The following is a 24715-nucleotide window of genomic DNA, read 5'->3' as shown; positions in this document are numbered from 1 at the left end:
TTAAGCGACAAAAACAAAAATGTATATTAAAATAGTACTTTAATTACGAGCATGTCATTATAACAACAACAACCCAATTGGTGGTTGACAGATCGTTCAGCGTAAGGAAAGCTGCATGTCACCTTCATTATACCACGGCACAGGGACATTCAGCTTTCATTAAATAAAAATTGTAAATAAAAACTGTAGAAAATGCATTAACAAGTACTGACATACAGGTCAATGATTGATTATAAAAACAAACAGTTTTAAAAGGCTGATGACAGCCAAGACATAATATGTCAATCTCTGATCTTGATCAACATGACGGATAGGTTCGTCCGTTTACTCTTCAGGAAAGTACACAGCTGTGGCCATTTCTGCTTAATACTGCTGAGAATGTAGGTGTCTGTATGTTGTCAGGAGAGGTGGGACAGAGCTGGCCATGGGAGTCTTCTGCACAGGAGACAGGGACAGATGTCAGTCTGCGACCTCTCCCGCGTCCCACTTAGTTTTGGGTTCTTGCCACCACTCAGCCAGGAAGGACTCCTCGTAGTCTCCCATACCCTCAAACTCAGTGTCAGGATGCTCTGAGTCAGAGGTGGACATTTCTTCTGGACTAACTACGTCCTTAAAAGGTAACACAAAACACTCAGTGTCAACAGTAAGCAAGCATTTTACAGTCTTACTTCCATTCTATCTGGTAAATCTGACACTCTTACTTCTTATGTCTATAAATATGTCACTTGTGTACCCTGTAATTCAGCCTAAACTCTCACAGTCCTCCTCCCCACCTCAGGTCCAGGCAGTGTGTAGACGTGGGAGGGGCTGACTTGAGTTAATTGGATGTGGCACAGCCTCAGTGGCCAACACCTCCCAGCCACATACCACACGTTGCTGGCGGAAAACACAGCCCCCCCCTCCTGTTTTCTCTTCCGCAGCCTTCATTCCTTCTTTCTCTCCCTTTCATCCTCAGACCTTTTTCTTGTGTTCCCCTTTCCTTAACCGCAGCTTGCACTTCGCTGTCTGGTGGTTTACTCCTCCAGAGTTTATATGCCCAAACATGTTTTAGAATATTTTGATAAAACTACTACTTTGGAAAACAAGGATGCACACTCCAACTAGATCAGCCGATGTAATTGTTAAAGTGTCAGTTCACAAAATAATTTTTTTCATACTTGCGGGTCGTCTAGTCATGCAGACAGTTTGGGTTTTATCTGCTGAGGTTTCAAGATATCGGTCTCTGTCGCCACCACAGCACACAATGAAGGTTGATGGAATTTTGTTTGTGCAGTTCTAAAAAGATCTCAGGAATTGATATCTGAAATCCTGATAAGATAAAAATCAACGTAGCTACTTGGAGTGAGTAAGAAAAAACATGTCTATAATTTTGGTGAACTAGTCCTTTAATCTGTCTGGAGTCTGGTGTCTTTTTTGTTGCAGATTATAGCAATAATGATGCTATAATCTGTTGTTTTTTTTAAGGAAATCTGTATGTGTTTAGACACTCATGGTTTAGGGTTAGCTACAGACCTGAACTCATATATTCTGCAGATTCAGATCTGCTGACAGTTCAGAAGAGTGGCTGCAACTTTAAGCGAGACTGAATAGCTCCTCTTACAAATGAAATGCTTAAATCATAAGAAATAATACCGACCTCTGCCCAATTCAATGCATGTTGTGGTTTTGATGCTACAGGCGGATTTGGTCTGGTATGACCAGTAGGTCTTGGTGGTAAATGTTAGCTAATGTTAGCAGACTATGAGTATAAATGTGTTTAATAGAGATTACTTAGTTGGCTTACTGACTTTATATTTTCTCTACTTGTGCTATTGCTGTAATATGTTTTAGCATTTACCACTATTCCATAATTGTCACTTATGGCCACAGTGGTGGGTTAAAAAAAGTTACAAAGAACTCGCTTTAAAGTCCAAGTAAAATTAAATTGCATTTCTGCTACAGCATACATATCTGCTTTGTATATCACCTGCAAAACATTACGAAACTAAACAGAAGACATTGATATATTTTTTTTGTTTAGTGTCCCTTATTTTTGCAATAAGCCATTAGAATACCATTAGTTCTCAGTCAACTGAGATGGAGAACTTTTCATATTCCCTATCAAATGAAAGCTGCTGTCAATCAAACACATCAACTCAGCGGCTGGGAGGAAAAGGAGCATTTCTGATGTTTCCCCTAAGACTTTTTTCTTCATTTTAAGAATAAAACAACTATTTATAAAAACGTTAAAAACACAATATTATTTTTGATTGCAAAAAAGGGAAAACTAAATGTAATTTCAGACAGACTTAAAGTGTGGTTGCTGCCGCCCCCAAAACAATGCTACCTGTATATTTTCCACCATAACTGTCTTGTAGCAACAGTAGCAACATACCTCATCGTCTGTTTGCAGGTAGTTCAGTGCAAACTCTAGCATCTCTTTCTGCTTGGTTGTCTCATTAAAATACCTCAACGCCTCCTGAAAAACAAAAGTAACATCAGCCCTTGAGTTGACCCGAGCAGCAGGCGAGAACAAACAAACCTGTAAGTGTTTTTTTAGCTCTGTGCAGGTCAACAAGGCAACACCAAGGCAGTTTGGAAGCCTTAAAGTATTTCTAGCATTTACGCTTACATTTATGGGCCAGTGTAGCTCCAAACAGAGCTAGCTGGTCTACATAAACACCCGCTGCTAACTCTACAGCAAGCAAAAAAGATGGAAAAACAAGTCTGTCTTTACAAGAGTATATGGGTTTCTAATTACCACCCTGAGATTGTGTTAATGTTCACGGCAAGACCGCTTTATGCTATAGGTTTCCTGCTTTGGTTTATTACAGCCAGTGCGAACTTTGCTAACAATTTCTACTTCCTCTAAACTAGTGGTTCTTAAAGTGGGGTCCAGGAACCCCCAGGGATTCTTGAGGTGGATTCAGGGAGTCCCCAGCAAAAAGGGGAATCATTTATTTTCACTATAACTCCATCCATAAGTAACACAGTGACGGAATATATGACTATTTTGGTCATGGTTTCATACACTTTCTTTAATAAAACATCTAGAAATCCTATCAAATAGGGGTCTAATAGGTCCGTAGTCTAATTTGTGTCAGTTTAGGGGTCCTTGACATGGAAAACTTTGAGAACCTAATCTAATCAACCCAAACTACATCCGTTAAGCCACTGGTTCAACCTCCAAAGTCCTGGTAGTACCAAAAGAGAATAGTAATTAAGTCTTTGTTTCACTCACAGGCCGAGGTTGAAAGTCACTTTCCTCCAGTCCCCACTGCTCCCGGTAGAAATGATAGTACGCTACATTTTGCTGCATCACCTGGTCTTTACTGTCAAACAGCATGTAACTGGCTGCACACGGAGCAGCGCTCTTTACATCATTCACTGTAAAGGATCACAAAATAATACATGTTAAAAACGGTGCAACACCGATTACTGTCAAAACCTTGAATCCAGAGCAACAGCCTTCTTACATTTATAATAGGAAAACTGCAGGTAGTGATACATGGTGGCTACAAACTTCTCCACAAAAAAGCCTCCAACGCTGGGTGTCAGGTTCTCTTCACATTTCACCTTACATTTCAGCACATCGGTGTAGAGATCTGACGGAAGCAGGAGGGGAAAAGGAAGCAAAAAACCCCCAAAGATTATTATTTTATCTAAAGACATACTGAACTGAAACTGTCCTTAAATTGCTCTCGTCTTACCTGCCAGCGTGGGATAGAAGTCTTTGAACTCTAAGATCTCATATGAACCCTCACAGCCTGCTAAGCAGCTCTTGTATATTTCAAAGTACTGTGTGATGGCCTGCTCCATGTTTCGGGCACTGCTGCTGAAGTCTCCGCTGTTGTAAAGCGTCACACTCTTCAGGAAAACACTCTGGATTAAAAAAAAAAAAGAGAGAGATTAGCATTTAGAAATCTGAACAGTTTTGCATGCGCTTCATTTGCACACCGGCTAAGGACGACAACGTCAATCATACTTACTTCATACGGCTGCTCCTCGTGGTCGATGAGATATTCTTCCACATCTAACAGTGACTTGTAGTAGTTCATGTTCTTGGTCAGGTAGGGATCCGTTGGGTTCTTCTTCAGGAAGGTGTGGGCCGCCGCCACAGACTTCTCCAAGTTGTTAAGCTGAGGAAGAATACATAGATTTACAATGGATACCAGTCTGACACACCCTCTCTCTCACTGGCATGAAGGGCTTTTGACAACACCAGCTCATGTCATCACCACTGTTCACTGGATAACGTGACCTCTGACCCCTGTGCTCCAGTTACTAGCAGATAGGGATCCACTGATGTCAGAACACTGAACAATTAAAGAAAAAACAAATGTGTTGTTGTATGCAGAAATGTGAAACTAATGAAGAGATAATAGCAGGTATATGAGGAAAAAGATTAACCGAATGTAGAGAACACACTCATCTAGTAGGACCCACCTATTCATGGTCCAGTGTCATGCAGCTAATACAGAAAGTCCTGTAAGACTTCTGAAAAGCATGTTTGTTATGGGCTGCTGTTTGTACTCCAGATGGAGAGCTTTGATTCACCCCTTTAATTTACCAGACTTGGGAAACCAGACAGAAGTGCTCCAGTGAAAAAGGTTTTCAGACAAAGTCTTCTGATGGGGTCAACAAGACGTCTAGCTTCTGAAGGATCTCAGCAATTCAAGCCAAATTGATTCTTCATTGTACCAGTAGAATGAATATTGAATAACACAGATCATCACGCACTTTATGGAACTCAAAAAGGAGATCGGCGTTTTTGCCTTGTAAGCACACCTAGTCCTCTCAGCCGCTCTGACAGGGAAGAATAAGGGGATTGTTTCGGTGGAACACTGGAAGGGACGTGGCACATGCTCAACTACTGCTAGGTCGGCAGGGGGGCCCAACAAAGCAGCAGGGAAATTACTGCACATCTCGCTACCTAGAAATCTCCTCTGGGTGAGTCAAAGGGAGCCTCGAGGGACCTGCAGATACTTTTTTTGCCCTTACGCACAGTTACTCATGCTAAATCCACATATACTGAGGTTTACTGGGTTTATATCGGCCAAATCGCACTTATGTTTTGCAGTAACTTCATATCGTATTTTTATAATATAATAAATAACTTTGGGACTTTTGAGTTTAGAGACCATGTCGCATTAAAGTATTTGGTGTAACTTCAGAGTTTAGTGGTAAAGGCCGTCATTTATTTTGCACTCCAGTCTTTGGCACAACACTCGACACATCAACCCTTTGGTCTCACCTGGTAGTACGCGTACTGTATGTACCGATACGGTACCCTTTTCTCGAAGGTTTCCAGCACATCCCTCCGTGGGTATGTGAGCTTAAACACTGGAAAATCTGCCTTGCACTTTTTAAGGCACGCAGCCCTCAGCAGGATGTGGCGCATGACGCGGAGGGTGCTGTCGGCGAACAGGGTGTCGTTGTCCCGGCTGACAGAGCTGCAGTTGCGGCCACAGAACGCCTCGCTGTCCCGCAGCAGCCGGTGGAGCCGCAGGCTGAGCTCCAGGTACTTGATGCTCTCTGCCCAGTTCTGCGCCGCGTACTGCTCCAGCGCGAAGCCGTACGCGGAGTCCAGCGGCATGATGTCCTTCTGGGGGAAACTTTTGAAGCTGTACTTCTCATACTGAGCCTCCGCCAGGGCCGGGAGGAGAAAGGCCAGACACAGGCTTCTCAGGAGCATCATCGCCTCCACCGGCACAAGCAGGAGACTGTTCTTGTTTTGAATGGATCAAGAAGCTTCCTCTTTCTTTACCAGAGGTTGATCATGTCTGCCTGCACGTATGCTGGGAAAGCCGCGTCAAAGTAGATGCGGCAAACATCAACTTCTGGACATAACTTTCAAAATAAAAGCCCCACTGATTAGCGTGATGGCTTTGGTTTGTGCTGTGTTCTTCCCTACGTTATTTTCCACATGCTATTACAGTAAAATTTCATAAACACCATGGTCATCATGGATTTATTTTTCATCTAAATTATTAAGCTGCATTACATGCAATCCGGTGGCACAAATATTTTACGACAAACCATTGTGTTAACTGTTCTGAATGATCTCAAGCAATTTTTATGTCTGCAAAAAATTATTCATGATTATTCATTCAAGTTGCTTAAATGGTAAAATAAATAAAATAATAAGCCAAACATTTAGCCTAAAGAATAATAATAATTTTTGTGGCTGCAGATACGAATAAAAAAAACATGAGCATTTTTCACTTATCAAAAAATTAAATAAAAAAATATTAATCTGTGCAAATTAACTGGTATCTGCATCTGACAAATGCAACTCTTGACAATTACCTTGAAGAAAGACGTTCACACTTCCGGTACTAGAGGTGATGACTCTGGCTTACTTGACACAGACAGGTTTGGACCCGGTTTGGACCTCAGGAAGGGGATCCAACTTTCCTCTGTGTTTTCCAGGATCCATGAACCAAAATATAACATAGCCTATTAACGGGGATGTTTTTATTTGATCATAATTTGGTACATTTTAGCCTACTTCCAGCTCTAGAACAGTAGACAGGTAGGGCCTAATGTATTCATGGAATATATTTTCTGAGTAGTAGCCTAGTTTCAGCATATGGTTAGCATTTCTACCTATAGGCTACATTCCAAACTGACATGCTGAGACATGGGAAGGTGATCTTAAAAACCATTAGCAAAGCTGAAACATCGCGCAAATTCAAACCTCTGAGTCTACAATATCTGTTATCCTTCACATTCATAATCCCGCAGGCTCTTTCAGTGTCTGAGAATGATGGTTATGAGGACCCAGAGCTCAGGCAGACATTAAAAGCAATTCTCTGTGAACAACTAGTTAAAATGTAGAATAGGCTATAAAAGCACATGCAGTCTTTAGCTGCCTCACTTTACTGTGACACGAATGTATAATTTCAGATTAAGGGACGCCACATTGTGATTTTCGGCTCATCTCATCTCATACGTGAGTGAAATCATGGGGAATGCAGGCCTCCGAGCCAGGCATAACACGTTTGCAGAATTCCATTAAAAAGTGGGTGGGGGCCCAAGGGCCACTCCTCTTGCTGCTCTCTGGAGTAAATGACCCGAAAGATGCGTTAAGCAGGACAGAGAGACAAAATAAAGCCGGAAGTTTTGTCGATTGTCCATTCAGAATAAAAGCGAAAAGTAGTCTTTTTTTTCTCTGTGAAATGGACTATATTATTTTGCATAAAGTATAATTGTTTTTCTATAATGTCAGCTTTAATGTTGATTCTTCTCAAGCTGCTAATGGTTTATAGTGTGGTCATTTATATATGCAGGCAGGTTGATATGTATTGCTGCTGCACACTGCTCCTAAAAAATACTCAAATATCAGCCCATGCCATACTCTAATTCAAGATATTATAACTTTAAGACCAAATATTGGGTAATTGACCAGCAAAGAGATCAAAATCTGGAATTGAACCTTGTCCATATTTTCCATTTCAAACAATTACAACTCACACCAAGTTATTTTTTAAATTTACTTCCCCTTAAGTAGCTTTAAGTGGCAAAATGTAACTAAGTACATTTAAGCATGTCCTGTACGCTATTGCCTACTTGTACTTGAGTATTTCACTTTTCTGCCACTATACTTCTAGGCTACTTTAGAAAGAAATATTGCACATTTTACTCCACTATATTTATCTTATAGCTGTAGTTACTAATTATTTTTCACATTAAGATTTTACATGTAAAACAAAATCCTAACCCCTAACCCTATAACACTCTGAGTGGGGTTTCTTGTGTTACTAAGATTTTGAATGCAAGACTTGCTTATATATATATAAGTATTTTTATAGTAGTAAGTAGTTCTATAGTAAAGTTACTTTTACTTGAGTTAAATGTCTCAATACTTCTTCCACCACTGGTTAAAATCAACACAGCTTGACAGTATCATATAAATTCTGCATCAAAGCTACATTTTGGTTACACAGAGGAAAATATTCAAACATGAAGACTGTGTCTTTGATTTTGCCTGATTATTCTGCACGAGTTTCTACTGACAGACTCACCAATGGGTCTGCAAGGTTTGGAGGGGTTTTGACATTTGTTTCCTTCAGAGGGTTGATCAAATTTTGTGTGTTGGCGTCCTCACAGGACTGATCAAAAGGCATTTATTTTGTAATCGTAACCGGAAGTAGTCTATCTTATTCCGGCAAGCTTGACACGTCCTCACTATCTGAGACCAGCGGTACTTTAACTTCTTTCTTCACTTCAACCGCATCATCCCGCTGGCAAACGGACTCTCTCTGCTCTGCGAGCTTCCGCACTTATTATCCGCAAGTCTCCAAAATGGATCTGATAATATCTTCGCTTGTATTTTTCCTTTGTGTAGTTAATGTGACCTGCAGCCCGAGCCCCTTAGAGGACGTTGTTGTCGATCGATACGAAATACCGACAGTTTGTCCTCGAGAAGTGCAAACAGAAGATTTTATCCGTTATCATTTTAACGGTACCTTCCACGCAGACGGGAAAAAGTTTGACTCCAGGTGAAGGAAAAGCGAAATGCTACGTTTTAATGTTTATTTTAGACTGCGTTCGCCCATAACTTAACTTAGTTGTCTGTCTTTCTACATGAATGTTAGCTTTAACTTTCACGTGCGGTAACTGGCACACAGCATATAATGTCAGCTCTTTGCAGAAATACTGTTTACATCGGTTAAAATGGTCCTACAACCAGTTTACTTACACATTCACTGCAGCTGAGATGTCAGCTGCAAACGTGTCAATCGCATTGACTTGTGTCTTAACAGTGCAGCCTAATCTGTAGGTAGTACACTGAAAACTTGTGCATGAGTTATATTTTAGTAGTGATTTAGTGTCCAAAAAGTAATTGTAGGTAGAGAAAAGTTCGTCTATGGTTAGGAATGCCTCAAACATCCATCTAGGTTTTCAAGATTACATGTAACAAAAACTGGTTAGTCATAATCAAGCCAAAAGAGAAGGGAAGTGCCTTTTTAAACTAATACTGCAGATGTGGATGGAACATTGGATGCTGACTTTATAGCATCTTATAATTTCATGGCATCATTGTGAGACTCTCTTTTAAATGGTCTTCTTCTTACCTTCTGTTTGGTAGGTATGAAGAAGAGCTGTATTATTGATATTGTTTCTACTATATTCCATCAATTAATCACTCTCATCCACCTCTCCCTCTCCGTCTGCAGCCATGACCGAGGGAAAGCCTTCATCAGCCAGGTCGGTCTTGGCAGACTCATCACAGGGATGGACCGTGGTCTTCAGGGCATGTGTGTCAATGAGCGCAGGAGGATCACAATACCCCCGCACCTGGCCTATGGAAGCATTGGAACAGGTGCAGATAAACACACAGACACAGGAAACAGTACTTTGTGGGTTACATTATCTGTACGTTTATACCAATCTGTGATTTTTCTTTTTTGTCTGACAGGTGGGATCATTCCTCCTGACGCTGTGTTGGTGTACGATGTTCTCCTGCTGGACATTTGGAGCTCCGAGGACAAGGTCCAGATCCGCACACTGAGCAAACCTGCAAGCTGCAACCGCACCACCGTGGCGTCAGATTTTGTCCGTTACCACTATAACGGCACCCTGCTGTCTGGCGCAGGCTTCGACTCCAGGTCAGGCTGATGTGTAGTGTAGTGTAATGCTTTTAAGGTGAAATGTTAGGTTTTAAAACAAAGCTATCTCTTGTCTGTTTCTGGGATTTTCAAGAACTTTGAATTGTGTTTACTTTAGCTACTCGAGGAATGCAACCTATGACACCTACTTGGGGCAGGGCTACCTCATCAAAGGCATGGACGAGGGCCTTTTGGGCATGTGTGTTGGGGAGAGAAGGATCATCATCATCCCACCCTTCCTGGCATATGGAGAGAATGGCTCTGGTACAAACTAATAATGTCCAACATGTCTGTGTTTAGTACCTAATTGCACATGACAAAATATGACCTGTTAAAGAAATTATTTGGGTTTTATAGTTTGACATTTGCTCAAGTACAGTTATTACTGTTTATATAAATGTATGTTACAAGGGACTTTTATAGACTTGGGTTTTACCTGTGTCAGTGGTAATAGGCCGATTATTGAACTGTTTAAAGACTAGAGGCTGCATATAAAAAATTACATCAGTGTGGCAGGTGATAATTTTGTAGTATTTTAGTAATACTTTACATTTAGTGGATTTTGTGGTTGTTTTGCATATTTAAGCTGAATAGTTATAAATCACATGTACTTTTCATTGCTGCTGATCATTATCCAAAGACCATTTAAAGCAACTATGGGCAAATGTTGGTTTAATTTCATTTCAGTATGAAAACAAACTAGCACACTCTCAGAAACATTTACATAATAAAGTGTGAAAGGGGTGTTAGATGGGTCATCTATTACAGGGAGTATTTTGTCTCATTACATTATTGTGTCATGATACCACAGATGAGAGCCAAGACTATTTTGAAAAGGTACATATGTTGATTGACATTCTCCTTCTAACCCTGTTCATGTTTCCTTACACGTAGTTTTCAGGAGAGTCCACTCTTACGCAGTAGTAGTAATAATGATATATTGAAAAATAAAGGATTGCTAAAGTCATACACGACTCACTGCAAGTTGAAAGTTCCATACTACACTAACATGACCGAAACAAGGTCTGCGTGGAAGTCGGGAAAGTAATCTCAAAATTAAAGTGTGCTTTGTAAAATGGTCCACATTGTGGTAAAATATATGTGACTGGTATGAAACAATGATCTTGCTTTTTCTTTCGTAACAGGGACTAAGATCCCTCCCCAGGCGACGCTGGTGTTCGAGGTGCTGATGGTTGATGTGTTCAACCCTAAGGATGATCTGATTGTGGAGGTGAAGGAGGTGCCTAAAGGTTGCATCCGCAGGACGGTGACTGGAGATTATATCCGCTACCACTATAACGGTACCTTCCAGGATGGCAAGGCCTTCGACTCGAGGTAAACCTGAGATTTCTTCCATTCTCAGAAAGCAATAAAATGTAAGAAAAAATGAACTCTGATTTTAACGCTTCCCTTGGCAGCTACCAGCGAAACAGCACGTATAACACTTACATCGGCAAGGGATATGTGATCCGGGGGATGGACAAAGCCCTGCATGGGCTCTGCATGGGAGAGAAGAGAAAGATTACCATCCCTCCTCACATGGCGTATGGCGAAGATGGAGTTGGTGAGCATGACACGTGCACTGAGGAAGATTCAAAAGACACCTGGAATAGACCAACAAATCTTTTGGTCTTGTTTATGTTTGTAATACTGCCCTGTTTGTTGTTTTTCTCCCGCTGTAGAAAACCTCATACCTGCCTCTGCTGTGCTGGTCTTTGACATTCACGTCATTGATTTCCACAACCCCAAAGACCATGTTCAGATTAAAGTCACCGACAAGCCTCAGGAATGCAACGCGACCAGTGAAGCTGACGATTTGATCCACTACCGTTACAATTGCTCCTTGATGGACGGCACCCTGCTGTACTCCTCGTGAGCGCCCTCTGCTGTTCACTCTGCTACACTGCACCCTCCTCCTGGTTCATGCATGTAATCATTGTGGCTCCTTGTCTGACAGATTTCAGTGGGCTTGGAAATTGAAGATTTCATACCGTTTACATATACATGACAACAGCACATATGCATTCATGGCTCAAGGTTTTATTTAGCTAGGATTTTTTTTTTTTTTTTTTTTTTTTAATTCCCACTGTTAAGAGTGGTAACAGGTTGTTTGTCCATTTTCAGGGACCATTACGAGTCACCTTCAGTCACGACTCTCGGAACAAACAAGGTGATCCCGGGCCTGGAGAAAGGTTTGAGTGGCATGTGTGTGGGCGAGAGGAGGGAGGTGGTCGTTCCGCCACACTGGGGACATGGTGAAGATGGAGGTCAGTCATTGGTAACTGCTCACATCACACTGTCACACATCAACAAGTTTTCTACCCAAATCATGTCTTCTCTCCTCTGTCTTGGTGTCTCTAGCTGGAGAAGTTCCCAGGAGTGCCGTGCTCTTTTTTGAGCTGGAGTTAGTGGAGCTGCAGAAGGGTGTGCCTGAAGGCTACATGTTTGTGTGGCTGGGAGACAGCCCTGATCCCCTCTTCGCTGCTATGGACCTCAATGGCGACAAAGAGGTTCCTCTAGAGGAGGTATGCAGAAGAACTAGGTCAAATTTCCTAGCTGAATGTATCTTTTTAAAAGCAGGAAAAACAGCCAGGGTATGAGCAGTAAAAATGCTTTTTAACAGTGCAACCCTGTCTGCTATTTTCTCCAGTTTGCAGCGTTCATCGGGGACCAAGTTAAAGAGGGCAAAGGTCGCCTTCGGCCGGGGATGGATGCCGACAGCATCATTGAGGACATGTTCAATAACCAGGACCGGAATAACGATGGGAAGATTGTGGAAGATGAACTGAAACTTAAGGTGGACGAGGCATCTGAACAAGTGAAACGAGACGAGTTGTAAAAGGGATACAGAGTTATTTCAGTGGTGTTAAAGAATGGGCATGTAGTACTGTCATCCTAGCAACTGTCAGGCAACTATTTTGACTATGTTTCAGAGATTGAAACCTTGTTGAGCCTTTAGGCACTCAGGCAGTTTTCTGTGCTAGATTTTGTAAAAGTATATCATTGCCGTTTCACACCTATTACAGTAGAATTAGTCTAACTACTGGAATGGAGCTTAACACTGACAGCACAAGAAAACATCTGTATTTGAGTGGTCAGTATGTTGTGCACAGAACACGGGTGTTTGGAAATGTGAAAGGAAGAAATATTGTCTGTAGTGAAGTTGTGTTCTGTTGGAAAAAGCACATTTGACTCAAACATTGAACTACCTTAGAAAGCATTTGGGCAGGGCCCTTGTTCCAGAATATTACATTTTATATATAAAAAGTCAGCCTCGTGTAAAAATGATGAAAAACCTCTGGTTGTACAGTATATTTGGGCTCATTTGTACAATAACAGAAACTCTATTTCAGAAAATGCTATGTGTATTGTGAAACAACTGTTTTCTAATAAAAAAAAGGACCTACTTTATTTCTTCCACACTGTCCATGTACAGACACGGACCTGTAAATTACTCTGGCAGACTTTGATTCAGTTGCCTGGATTTCATTGAAGACATTTTTTATTCATTAAAATCAGGTTAATGAAATAGGACAACTGTGACAAAGAAACAGATGAAACCACATTTTTACTTGAGACAAGTTGGAACATATGAAGAGGTGATGTGCTCGGTCAAAAGAAGAAAATAATGTTAATCCTCAGTTATAAAGGTTTTGGAAACTTTTCTTTGTTGCCTTGCAGAAAGTAACAGTTGAATCAGCTTTTCCAAAACCGTACAGCTACAATGACTGTGAAGGTATAATAAGTACTAACCAAATTTCAAAAATCCTACATTGGGTTTTTTTGTAACACTGAGGTAGCAGTTAGTTCTTACTTTAAGAAAGTTACTACATATTTGTGTTTTTGTCATAGTTAACCACAAAGTAGCACTGAGGTGTTAAAACACTAGTTTCCATAAAAAAAGCTTGACCAGAACCTGAAGACATAAAATATTTGTTTTGTTACTATTTTTTAAAACGTCAGGTTTCAGGTTAAAATTCAGTCAAGTGCTGACATTTCTGTTGTGCGTTTTTCTTTCCCTTTATCATTACATCCTATATGAAGACCAAAACTCTGAACAGGCCTTTCCCTGAAACAAACCCATACCAACCCATAACCACACATACAGACATACAGACCACACACACACACACACACACACACACACGTTACACGCTGCACAGTAGGTACACAGAGAACAAATCTGGCTTTCAGAATCAGATCAATCATCACATACAGTTATGGTCCCAAAGCAGTTTAACTATAAACGCGAGAGGAAGACCGATGGACAAAGATATAAAAGGGAGATGTGGCGTGCCTGAGGTGCGGCTGTCAACGAATCATTTTGTAAATTAAAGAATAATGACACATTCGTTGTGAACCCCCCCACCAAAAAAACTTTCTCAGGTTACTTATTGCCAGTGAGGTAGAGCAGTATAGCATTAGGGACATCCAAGGTCTCATCTTTTACCAGCACAATGTCATATGTGTCCACGTAGGACTGCTTCCGCTCTTCCACCTGAGAGAAAATAAAATACAGATGAGAAGTCAGAATATTAGTCAGAATTTTAAAACATAGTCAAACTTAAGTGTTAAGAGGGTATATGTGAATGTATGCAAGTTCTGACGTTTCATCTCAGGGCAGCAGGAACTGAATATTGTAACCATTTTAATGAACATGCGAGTGTGTTCTTTTTATTGACCTTGTCATTCAGGAACCCGATCTTGAGGATGTTTTCCATGTCCTGCACCCCGTCAGCCATGGTCAGATCTCCCAGAGAGTCTCCCAGTAGTAGCACGTTAGGCCGCGTCCGCAGCTCCTGGAAATGGCCGGTGTTGAGAAGCGCGCCCTCCCTTTTATTGTAGACGTGGATCAGCTCTCCCTTGAAAGCCCTCAACACTCCCTGTACCAGCAGATCAAGGGTCAAATACATTTATTTCATTACCCGGTGTGGGCATCTAATCTTAGTTTGTGGTGTGGCTACTCACAGACTCATCAAAGTCCATGTAGTTGGAGAAGACTTTGACGTTGGGGTGGAAGATCCCAGCCTGGCGAATAACCTCTTCTAGGATGTCTCCTATTCCAGCAGAGAAGATTAGCAGAGGGATGCTGTGCTCATTGAGGTGGTCAAAAAAGAGCTTGTAGCCGTCCCTGTTAAAACACCAACTCATTATTAGAGTTAAATAACTCCTATTATGAACTGTTATCAATATTTAAACTATCAAATAGATTTTTTTGGTCTCCAGAAGGAGGAGTTTTCTGACCTCAGCATGGCATCAGACTCCCGCACAGCCACAGCCAACAGGTCTTTCCTAATCTCTTGCTGTACCAGTAGTTCATGGGCTTTAGTCCACCTGTGAGATATAGGTGCAGCACAGTTTTATGAACACATTACAAGTACAGAATATCATATTTGTAGTAAAAACTCTATTAGATACTCACCACTCCACCATAAGGGGCAGCTTTTCCTCTGCTGACCGTGAAGAGTCGATCTCTATAGGGTAGTATGTGTTGAGCAGCTCCTTCAGCTGACGGTGACAGGACAATGCTCAGAAAACTGTAATTGGCGAGTAACCATCTAGAAAACTGCTGCATTTGACCGAATTGGATTAAGAGATTATGTTCATCTTGCAAACTTCTATCTCGGGGATTCAGAGGGGAACCATTAGGGTACATTTAGGGGGTGTTATGTTTCTAGCCATTGGTTACAATACTGAATGTCTGGGCGATCTCTTAAACATGTTAATATGTGCGCTATAAGACTATAACAAGAGCCTTTCACATTTCAGCATTAGTTACCACTGGATAGATTCAGTTCAGTTGTCTGTATGTTTTAATTCTTCCTATTGCCCATTAGAGGGCAGACACACAAAATATGAGTGACAATGAATGAAAACAAAAATGATTCACCACATGAAATTATAAGTTAAATACTGTCTGTTTGAAGGTAGTCTACTGCTTGAGATTTGAACATAAATATTTCTAAAATGTTGAAAATGTAGTTCACTTGTAGATGAAGCTGAAAATGCATTTATGATGTTTCTGCTGTGGCTTACATGTGGGGGTAAATGTTTATATAAAGACTACTTATTGGCATTAGTGCTTCCAATGGAAAGCCCACCTTTTGCACTAAAGCCATTCCTACCTTTTCTTTGCAGTCACTGGAGATAAGTTTGCTGTCGTCAAGAATATCTGCAAACAAAATACACAGACAAAATGAAATGACCCAGCCATGAAACAACCTTTCAAATGCATGACAACCTCAAACTCTAGCTTTTCAGAAAATGATGGAGTTTACTTAGGATCCCCATTAGTTACTAACGTAACCCTAACTATTTCCCCTGGGGTCCTCATAAAAAACAAACCAGACAAGACATTGAAACATCACATTATAGACAGTTCCCAGCTTACTTGAGAGTGGACTTACTGTGGCAGGTAGGACACCTTTTGCCATTGTATGCAAATCTTGTCAGGGTCATGTCAAAATCTGAGATCACCTAGATGAAAAATAGAAAAGAATAAAAACTACACTCATGTTGTCCATAAAGGACAAATACTTTTGAAATACTTCAAACGGAGACAATGAAACCTGTTAACTCCCATTAACACAATACTCATAGAAGCTGGAGAGACACCACTGGAGTTAAGAAGAGAGAAACTAGCGCTAGCATATTGGGTCAGATTGAAAGGAAGTGGGAAAGAAAACCCTGCAAAGGAGATAACAAAGGATTGTTGGGAGTATTTCAAGTTTCGGGGGCATGGGTTTGGATGGACGGGGGAAAAGAGAGTCAGGATACGGAATGGAAGCATTAGATTTCAGCACACCCAGTCCAGTCAGTAACATTCAACCTTGGCTCTATCCAGACGTAAAAACAGATTTTAGTATACTGGAAAAGAAAAGCGGATGGGGAACAGAGGAAGTCGGAATACGGACTAGCAGCTATCTGAGAAACAGTTTCCATAATTATCTAAAAATCTATACAGATGGATCTAAAAACAAACAGGAATGTGTGGGAATTGGAATACATATACCAGAATTCAAAATAAATATCTCAAAACGATTATCAGATAGGCTATCCGTATATACAGCAGAAATAGTGGCAGTCATTATAGCATTACAGTGGGTTGAAGAGGTCAGACCTGATAGGGTGATATTATGCACAGACTCCTTAGCAGTTATTAAAAGCATTCAGTCAATGACATCTGTCAGAGAAGACCTACTGATAGAAATGTTTCACAGCTTATTAAGATTACATCGGGGAGGGATAGATGATCAGTTTTGCTGGGTGCCAGCTCATGAGGGAGTAAATGGAAATGAGATTGCAGACAAACTAGCAAAAGAGGCATTACAAAAGGAAAGGTATTACAACAGTTCAAATACCTCTAGGAAAAGGAGAAGGAAAAACAGCCATTAAGAAGAAAGGTACTGAAATATGGAGGAAATGGTGGGAGGAAGACAGGAAAGGAAGGAGTTACTTTAAAATACAAAAGTCTGTCAGTAATAACAATTATAGCGAAAGGAACAGGCGGGAGGAAATTATTATGACAAGACTAAGAGTAGATCACACAGGACTGAATGGCACCTTGTTTTTATTGGGGAAAAAGAATAGTGAAAAGTGTGAAAACTGTGGGGTTAAAGAAAATGTTGAACATATCATTTTGCACTGCATATTGTTTGAGTTGGAAAGACAGATATTTCAAGATAGGGTTCAGGAAGCAGGGAGGGAATGGAACCTGATGAGGGTATTGGGAACAGAAGGAGAAGAAAAGGGTATAAGAATCACCAGGAAGGCATTATTTAAATTTCTTAAAGACACTGGGTTGGTGAACAGAATATGAGAGCACCTTATTGAGGTTGATATCTGAGTGATATGATGTTACACACTCCAGTACAGTTGGTGGCGGTATGCACTTAAAAGCTGTTTGCAATCCGCCATTAACTAAGAAGAAGAAGAAGAATGAAACCTGTTCTAGATCTCGTTTACCTGTACGGTGTTGGAGCCAGCTCTCACCATGGACTGCAGGATCTCCTGTACCTTCTGAGGGTCTCTCATACACACCGAGGGGTTGGACAACTCTGGAATCTTAGCATTGAAAATAGGTGCAAGTGTGTGTCAATGAGACTTGTTAGAGAGACACAATAAGCTTACCAGTCAGTTGCTAGTACCAAGTTGAATAACTCCCTATTTAGCTAGCTTACACTCCCTGTACAACATACACCAGTAACGTTAACACAAAAAACAAACACACGCTATAGCCATAATGATAATGTGTTTCTTTACAGTAATTTACTTTTGTTAGCTAACAAAAACACATCCGCGTAACGTCAGTTAACGTTAGCTAACGTTAGCCACAGTAGCACAGAACTTAGCTAGATACTATACAAGTTGTACATTAGGATGCAAAACTAGCTGTATATTATTACCATTTTCTTGAAATGGATTGCCGATCTGTTATGGTTATTTTTGACAAGAGTCGTGTCAACGGTTGTCGGTCTGGGTTGATTGTGTACCGTTAACGTTACTACGTTGACAGAACCATGGGGCGAGTTCAATCTCAAAATGTTTTGCAACGTTTTGCAACGTTTTCGGATTGAACGACATGTTTCCTTGAAACGTTGTGCAACGTTCCGCAACGGGCTTCGATGAATGTTTCTTCTGTTTGGTGGCCGCTGCCTTCTTGTACTGTGGAAAAAGTCGGAATCTTTAGAAGTCGCACTTTTATGACAAAACAAAGTGGAAGACAGAACATTTTTTTTATGATTTCCAAGTGACTGTGAGGTGACGTTTACTTTAATATCAAATTATTATAAAAGTAAAGACACTTGATATCTTGTATTATCTGACCTTTCTTTTCGTATTATGTTTTCACAAGTGCGAGGCTATGAGAAACACGTGAAGGCAGCACTAAACTCACTAGACGGACACGAGGGCCGAGTTCAATCTCAAAACATTTTGCACCGGTTTGCAAAGTGTTTGGATTAAACGACATCTTTGAAACGTTGCAAACCGGTGCAAAAGGTTTTGAACTTGAACTCGCCCCTGGTTTACGTCAAGTCCGGCCCCTTACTCTGCCTGTGATTGGCTAATCATAATCCTAACTCCACCCTAAAACCTAACCTTAACCAATCTAACCAACGGAGGCAACGACAACCAGCCAATCAGAGGCAGAGTTGTCGTACTTCAGATGGGACATTTGTACTCTTCCCCCCAATGCAAAGGCACTGATATAAGGTTCCTACCCCGTCTTTCCCACAGTGTTTCCTCTGCGGTACTGAAACAGGGGCACTTTACAAAAGGTGAAACATAGCTCTAGGTCATTTAATTGAAAACATTTAAAATGAATTAAACTCAAAAAAGAATATTTTTAAATCATAACAGAATAGACTACCACTTATTACATTATAGAATGTGGTCTACCTACCCAGAGCATGCTTCCCTAAGTAGCTTCTCATTATAACAGCTAGAACCGTGGAACAAAGCCATTAATAGTAATTTACTACCCAGAAGTCTTGATGTAACCTGCATCTACTATAAGACTGTTAACTTCATTAACTAGAAAAAGGTAAATAAAAACAAAAATCACTGTGTGCAACAATCTGTTTTACAAAACAACTTTAATGCAAGTGATGACATTAGTATTTCTTACATCCAATATAAGGACACAATGTCAGACTATCACATGCAAAGCAACTTACATAGCTTATTCCACTTTTATATATTTGCAGTGCGATTTATGTCGGTCATAAACTGGAAATGAATATCATTTCTGCGCTCTGTAACCTTTATGCTGTAATAGGCGCTGCATGGACAGTGGGAATTTCTGAATATCAGTCACAACACATTCATATAACAATCCCTTTTGTTTAGCCTACAAGTCAGATTCCTTTTCATCTCAATTCTAAGTCTATTTGGAGATTGAAAAGAGATCACAGAACAACATGGCAGACCTCTTATATACACCCAGTTAGAAGTGAAGTACAGTAACACAAGGTTTTACCAGACGTGGCTGGAAACAAATCTGCAAATAATGATAACATGTTTTTTTTCAAAGAAGAAAACTTACTGTCTGGAGCTGGCTAAAACAAATAATTTCCAAAATACAATCACCTCGTCTGAAATGAAATAAATGAAATGAGCAAAGTCAAAGTGCACTGGCAACTTAAATCCCTATGTTTCTTTAAGACTTACCAAACAATACAATGTCAAAAAAGTGCAGTTCTAGAGAAGCGCTGCAAACACAAATCATACACACTCTTGCACTCACAGATATACACATGTTCAATGTATTTTTCTTGAATGAATGGGAATTTCCCGAGCAATAGACTGGCAAAAGTGCAAAAGGAATGATTGAGCCATTGCCAATGATCGGTGCTTAATGCAGTGGCCAAATAGAATGTTTCGATGTTAAGATAACTCACAGAAATGATTTAGTTTCGCCTTATCACATCTTTTCAACATTACAGTTCTCTCATCATTTCACCTCTTCAAAAACCTCACGGAACATTACTAGTTTTCAAGTATTACATGAGCAACAAAAATGATTTACTTCTCATTCTCAATGCAACTGTTGAAGGGAAATCTAAAAGCAAACTACAGGATCTATGGGATTTTAGGACTATCAGATTTTCTGAATTAATTCACATTTAGTTGAGGCTGCACAGTAACAAGCCGAGCCATTCTACTAGAGCAATTATGGTATAAGCTAGAGTTGGACCTTTGAACCAATGTTACATGAAGAGATTGTCACAGTGTTACAATGGAATGACGCTTCATTAAACAAGTTGGATTGAATGTAGGAATGCAGTTATTAGTAATGCCACAACTCCTTTCCAGTATAGGCATACAATAAAGGAATGTAAAATATCCATATAAATGTTTACATATACAGCTTTTTTTACTTTTTATGTACAAACAGATAAACAGCATCTATACCAACATAGTTGACAAAAGGATATTCAGTTGTTGGCTGCTATATAACACTCTTATTCACATGTTTACATCCGCCATATCCTTCCTCACAGACCACCTGTTGGTCGGTACACACCCGCTCACACATTTCATGGCTTTCGACAAATTAGCCATTAACACAACACAGCATGAAAGCCCACGGCACAGAGTTCAGTTCAATGAAATCCAGGATGACAGCAACACAAGACCTGCTGCAGCATGTTAAACATGAGTGATGAAGATGGCTGCAATGGAACGGTGGCTTGCAGTGTATCCTCGGACAGAGCCGTGCAGTTCTTGGATGGACACCGGCTTGCTCAGCACTCTATCTGCGACTGGAGCTGCCGGCGCAGGGTGAGCGTGCGCCGGTGAAGCTGCTGCATCTGCTGCATTCGATCTCGCTGGCGGGCCAGGTTCTGAGGCATGGGGTAGCGCTGGCAGCCATACAGGAAACGGTAAGGGATTCGAACATGGCAGGCGGTGGCTCGGCAGCGAGGCTGAGGCATGGGCGGCAGCAGCATCCAGCGCTTCCTCTCAGCACAGTAGCGGTAGGCCTCCTTGCGGTACTGCTTGTCCACATCATCACTGTTCTTCCAGCCTCCGATGATGAAGACGTCCTCATCGAAATGGCAGATGGCAGCCCCCTCGATGCTGGTAACCTCCGGTGGCAGGCTCTCCAGGATCTCATCAGAGATGCGCACGCTGATCTTCTGCTTGGCAACCTCATCCCTCACTGTGTAACTCTTGGGGCAGCAGGAGGCGGTGTGGTAGAAGTTAGTAGAGGCCACAGCCATCTGGAAGATGCAGTAGTTGTCAATAAGGGGCAGGGACTCAACATCTTGCCACTGGCGGCTCTCTGTGTCATAGCGCGTGGTCACCGTCTTCAGTCCGTCCTCATTATCTGTATCGACAGGTGTGCGCGCCGTGACGTACACGTAGCGATCCTCCACGCTCACTGCCTTCACATCCCGCAGGATTTTGGGGGCAGATTCCAGATTGTGCCACTTGTCCTGTTCAGGCTCGTACACACTTACGTCTTTGAAACCTGGACTGAAGTTTCCATGGCCTCCGATGCTGTACAGTATATCCTTAATGCAGGTGAGGCCAAAGGAGTGCTTGCGTGTGGTCAGGTTGCTCACCTGCTCCCAGGTGTTGCGATTAGGATTGTAACGTTCCACCGTCTTAGCAAAGCCTGGTTCCATAGAACCGGCTACGTAGACGTGGGACTCTGTGGCAGCGATGGCATGGCCATCCAGGTGGTTGTGGATGTGCGGCAAGTTGACCCAACGGTCCTCGTAAATGAAGTAGCCCACACACTCACTCAGGTAGTCCCCGCCCTCTGACACACCCCCTACTACCATTATGACGTCCATGTTCTGGCCAAAGCGAGGCTGAAAGGAGGCCATGTGGGAGGACCAGAACTCCATGTCAGCTGACTTGAGGTTCTCAAAGCGAATAGCGTGGCCCTCCACCGCCTCTGACACCAGCCGGAGACAGGCCTCGTTGGCAGCCACCAGCTGCTCATTCTTCACCACCCTGGTCAGGTAGGTGGGCTTGATTTGGGGCAGCCTCAGGAGGCGGAACAGCTCCTCAAAGTAACGGCTTCGCTCCTCCGGGTTCTTCTGCACCCACTTCACCACAGCCTCAAACAGCACCTCCTCAGAATCCACTGTGATCTCTGCATCAGAGAGCCAGTCACGGACCAGGTGGAAGGGCAGCGTGTAGAACTCCTCATCCTGGATTACCTTGTGGAAGTTGCGGCGGATCATGTCTGCAGCCCGTAGAGCCAGCTGGTCCAAGGTGTACATGTGGGCTAGACTGTGCACCGCCACACAGTTGGTCAGGCTCAGCTTCTTCTTAAGGAACTCGCCACAGAAATCCTTTAGCTGCAGCAGGAGGAATCTAATACAGAGAAAATACAGTAAAAGATGTCACAGAATGAGCAGGTCCTGTTAACGAGATAAACACCACTCTGTTTCGATTGGTTAGGCCAGGCCAGTCTTGTTTTCTGTAAGCAGAGCTCACAAAAACAATACTTTTTGGCAATACAGTGCCACAGAAGGCTTCATGCTCTGACTTTCAGAATCCCTCTCTCTCTCTCTCACACACACACACACAGAAATGTTAATGAAAACAGATCATACCTATCAGCTAGCTCCAGTACTTCATGTACATTGCAGGTGCTAACGCGTATTTCTCCAGTGTACATAAACTGGATGACACTCTCCACCGTATCCGGATCCGGCCCCAGTTCTGAGCTCCATTCCTTCATCTCTACCCGTCCGGACAAGGACTCGGAGAACTGTCCTCCCAGCAGGGGGGTGAAATAATCGGTGGCCGCAGCCAGGACAGACCTGTGGGCTGAGAACTCACAGCTCTGGACGCTCCCGGTAGCCACCCCGCTGCTGAAGGCCAGCGTCACGTCGCAGAACAAGCCCTGCTTTCTCTGCTCGTTCTGCCGCCGAGACAGCTCCGAGCAGTGGGAGGAGGAGGTGAAGTCCTCGGTCTCTTCCGCGTCCCCGTCTCCGGCAAGGGCGCTGGGTGTCCCGGTGACGCCGCTACCGCTGCTCCTGGCAGAGTCCTCCGGGTTGGGGGCTGCCGCTGCCATTCTGCTGCCAGCGCTGGAGGTGGGCAGTGGTGGGGAATGAATTGAACTAGTGAAGGAAAGGAGGTGACATACGCAGCCACATACATGGAGTCAAAACAGAGAGCGACAGCGAAGCGCGTTTTGCATTCGTGGGGTCATATCCGTCACTTAAAGGGGAAGGCGTTTAGCTTAAATCTCAAATGACACACTGTTCTAATTTAAATGCCTTAGTTTAGACTGATATTAAGCAAAATGTTGATTTTCATGTTAAATTATTATTATGGTTGTGTCTGTATTTTGTATAGTGACAAATAAACTACCTTGATGCTTGATCTTTGGTGTCAAATATAGCACATCAATACCTATATCTACATTATAATAATTAAGTTATAAGTATGCACAATGACTATGGTGTTATTTTACATAGGCTACCATTCACCGACAAGCTAAAAACGTTACAAATCTTACCTTTTAGCACAGTTTCCTGTGTCAAAGTGATTGGAGGTGTTCAGGAAACAACGAATATGGAACCGACTTCAGCTTGGTAAACAGACATAATCCCTGACATGCGCAGTGGGTGAAAGGCGTAACCGCGTCGGTTTGACGTCGATGTCAGCGCCCACCTTTTATACACAGCCTAGTTACCGTGGGTTCCCTCTGCCGGGCTGAGCCCTACACAGGGTGAGAAACCTGTGCTGACATTTGACATGCGTTTACCGCAGGTTCATGGAAGGTCGAGCCACTCAGGCCTAGCAGGGATTGCAACTGAGTGATTGCACCTGCATATGGAAAGCCATACCTGCATAGAGTGCAAACATTATCATCATGTTATTAGTCACACCCGTGTTTTATTAGATGAAAGGGAGATAGTGCAGATAATAGAGTTATTAATGCACATTCTACAAATTCTACCGATTTTAAAACTCGTGTATATTAAGCATGTTTGTAACAAGCAGAGTGGAGCAGCTGAAGTGAGTCTGAAGAGATAAAGGATGTGCAAGAGTTGTAGATCTAAAAGGGAAGCCATGTAAGTTTCCCAACCCTAACACATGCAGTCTATTAACAATTTAATATTTCCAGGAAGTTAACTATACTATTTTAAAGATAATGCTGCACACAAACACACATATTGTATTATCACATTAGATTAAATACATTTTATTTTACCCAATTACACAGCTGTCATAACACAAGTCAATACAGAGGCACGTTTAGTTCACATTGAAACAGTTAAAAACATTGTGTGAGATTTCTGGTTGTCCACAGAGCTTTTCTAGTTTTGTAACATTCACATAAAATATGACACTGATGATGGCTGCCACACTTTTTTTAAACTCACAAATTGAGGGAAAATGTATAATTTTCCTTAATTTCAGAATTTAAGAGGAGAGTTTTTTTTCCTGCACTCAAGAGTCTAACGATTATGAGCAGATTGTCCACATAAAGTTTCTCTCCATTGGATACAAACTTAGGAATTTGAAAGGTGTGTCAAATGTCCTAAGGTGAGACTTGTATCTAGTCATAGTCACTGGTTTTGTTCAAATAAAATAAGGCAGTGAGTATTAATGGGTTTGTAATGACCTTTAAAGTACTACTTTAACAGAGA

General features: G+C 41.8%; 4 protein-coding genes across 5 annotated transcripts; 1 reads left to right on the top strand and 3 right to left on the bottom strand.

The window, feature by feature from the left end:
- Window positions 1-22: 22 nt before the first annotated feature.
- On the bottom strand, window positions 23-5793 carry p3h4 (prolyl 3-hydroxylase family member 4 (inactive)). Its single transcript, XM_046034748.1, has 7 exons — window positions 5234-5793; window positions 3969-4118; window positions 3690-3861; window positions 3456-3584; window positions 3221-3366; window positions 2375-2458; window positions 23-609 (listed from the first exon to the last, which is right to left on the bottom strand). Exons 1-7 carry the CDS (start codon window positions 5675-5677, stop codon window positions 460-462), a joined length of 1275 nt encoding a protein of 424 aa, XP_045890704.1. The 5' UTR covers window positions 5678-5793; the 3' UTR covers window positions 23-459.
- A 2361-nt stretch (window positions 5794-8154) lies between these two features.
- On the top strand, window positions 8155-13004 carry fkbp10a (FKBP prolyl isomerase 10a). Its single transcript, XM_046034734.1, has 10 exons — window positions 8155-8483; window positions 9162-9307; window positions 9404-9593; window positions 9712-9857; window positions 10739-10928; window positions 11012-11157; window positions 11276-11465; window positions 11718-11860; window positions 11955-12118; window positions 12244-13004. The coding sequence occupies exons 1-10, from the start codon at window positions 8287-8289 to the stop codon at window positions 12430-12432; spliced, it is 1701 nt and encodes a 566-aa protein (XP_045890690.1). The 5' UTR covers window positions 8155-8286; the 3' UTR covers window positions 12433-13004.
- Window positions 13005-13077: 73 nt separating this feature from the next.
- On the bottom strand, window positions 13078-18159 carry LOC123960166 (cytosolic 5'-nucleotidase 3-like). Its single transcript, XM_046034762.1, has 9 exons — window positions 17999-18159; window positions 17559-17657; window positions 16001-16070; window positions 15719-15765; window positions 15016-15101; window positions 14838-14927; window positions 14562-14724; window positions 14276-14476; window positions 13078-14091 (listed from the first exon to the last, which is right to left on the bottom strand). The coding sequence occupies exons 1-9, from the start codon at window positions 17999-18001 to the stop codon at window positions 13981-13983; spliced, it is 870 nt and encodes a 289-aa protein (XP_045890718.1). The 5' UTR covers window positions 18002-18159; the 3' UTR covers window positions 13078-13980.
- Window positions 18160-19172: 1013 nt separating this feature from the next.
- Window positions 19173-23696, bottom strand: LOC123966193 (kelch-like protein 11). 2 transcript variants are annotated; one of them, XM_046042398.1, is made up of 3 exons: window positions 23578-23696; window positions 22667-23176; window positions 19173-22424 (listed from the first exon to the last, which is right to left on the bottom strand). In XM_046042398.1, exons 2-3 carry the CDS (start codon window positions 23128-23130, stop codon window positions 20840-20842), a joined length of 2049 nt encoding a protein of 682 aa, XP_045898354.1. In that variant the 5' UTR covers window positions 23131-23176; window positions 23578-23696; the 3' UTR covers window positions 19173-20839. The 2 variants fall into 2 exon arrangements, with proteins under 2 accessions (XP_045898354.1, XP_045898359.1); XM_046042403.1 differs by having other exon boundaries at window positions 22667-23143; window positions 23578-23693.
- Between the last annotated feature and the right edge of the window lie 1019 nt (window positions 23697-24715).

This window comes from Micropterus dolomieu, linkage group LG02 (assembly GCF_021292245.1).
Source record: "Micropterus dolomieu isolate WLL.071019.BEF.003 ecotype Adirondacks linkage group LG02, ASM2129224v1, whole genome shotgun sequence".
Classification (NCBI taxonomy): domain Eukaryota; kingdom Metazoa; phylum Chordata; class Actinopteri; order Centrarchiformes; family Centrarchidae; genus Micropterus; species Micropterus dolomieu.
Note: the sequence above shows the minus strand (reverse complement) of the source record. Positions and strands in the feature narration are given on the sequence as shown.

What these genes read in the sequence shown, in the direction of transcription:
- p3h4 (XM_046034748.1), bottom strand. Translation starts at nt 5,677, where the DNA reads ATGATGCTCCTGAGAAGCCTGTGTCTGGCCTTTCTCCTCCCGGCCCTG. An exon ending in TACAGTACGCGTACTACCAG is followed by an intron (nt 4,119 to 5,233) that starts GTGAGACCAAAG and finishes ATTCTTCCTCAG; the next exon opens with CTTAACAACTTGGAGAAGTC. An exon ending in GCAGTTTTCCTATTATAAAT is followed by an intron (nt 3,367 to 3,455) that starts GTAAGAAGGCTG and finishes GATCCTTTACAG; the next exon opens with TGAATGATGTAAAGAGCGCT.
- fkbp10a (XM_046034734.1), top strand. Translation starts at nt 8,287, where the DNA reads ATGGATCTGATAATATCTTCGCTTGTATTTTTCCTTTGTGTAGTTAAT. An exon ending in CTATGGAAGCATTGGAACAG is followed by an intron (nt 9,308 to 9,403) that starts GTGCAGATAAAC and finishes TTTGTCTGACAG; the next exon opens with GTGGGATCATTCCTCCTGAC. An exon ending in ATATGGAGAGAATGGCTCTG is followed by an intron (nt 9,858 to 10,738) that starts GTACAAACTAAT and finishes CTTTCGTAACAG; the next exon opens with GGACTAAGATCCCTCCCCAG.
- LOC123960166 (XM_046034762.1), bottom strand. An exon ending in CTGGCTCCAACACCGTACAG is followed by an intron (nt 16,071 to 17,558) that starts GTAAACGAGATC and finishes TTTTTCATCTAG; the next exon opens with GTGATCTCAGATTTTGACAT. An exon ending in TCGGGTTCCTGAATGACAAG is followed by an intron (nt 14,092 to 14,275) that starts GTCAATAAAAAG and finishes ATTTTCTCTCAG; the next exon opens with GTGGAAGAGCGGAAGCAGTC.
- LOC123966193 (XM_046042398.1), bottom strand. Translation starts at nt 23,130, where the DNA reads ATGGCAGCGGCAGCCCCCAACCCGGAGGACTCTGCCAGGAGCAGCGGT. An exon ending in GTACTGGAGCTAGCTGATAG is followed by an intron (nt 22,425 to 22,666) that starts GTATGATCTGTT and finishes TCTCTGTATTAG; the next exon opens with ATTCCTCCTGCTGCAGCTAA.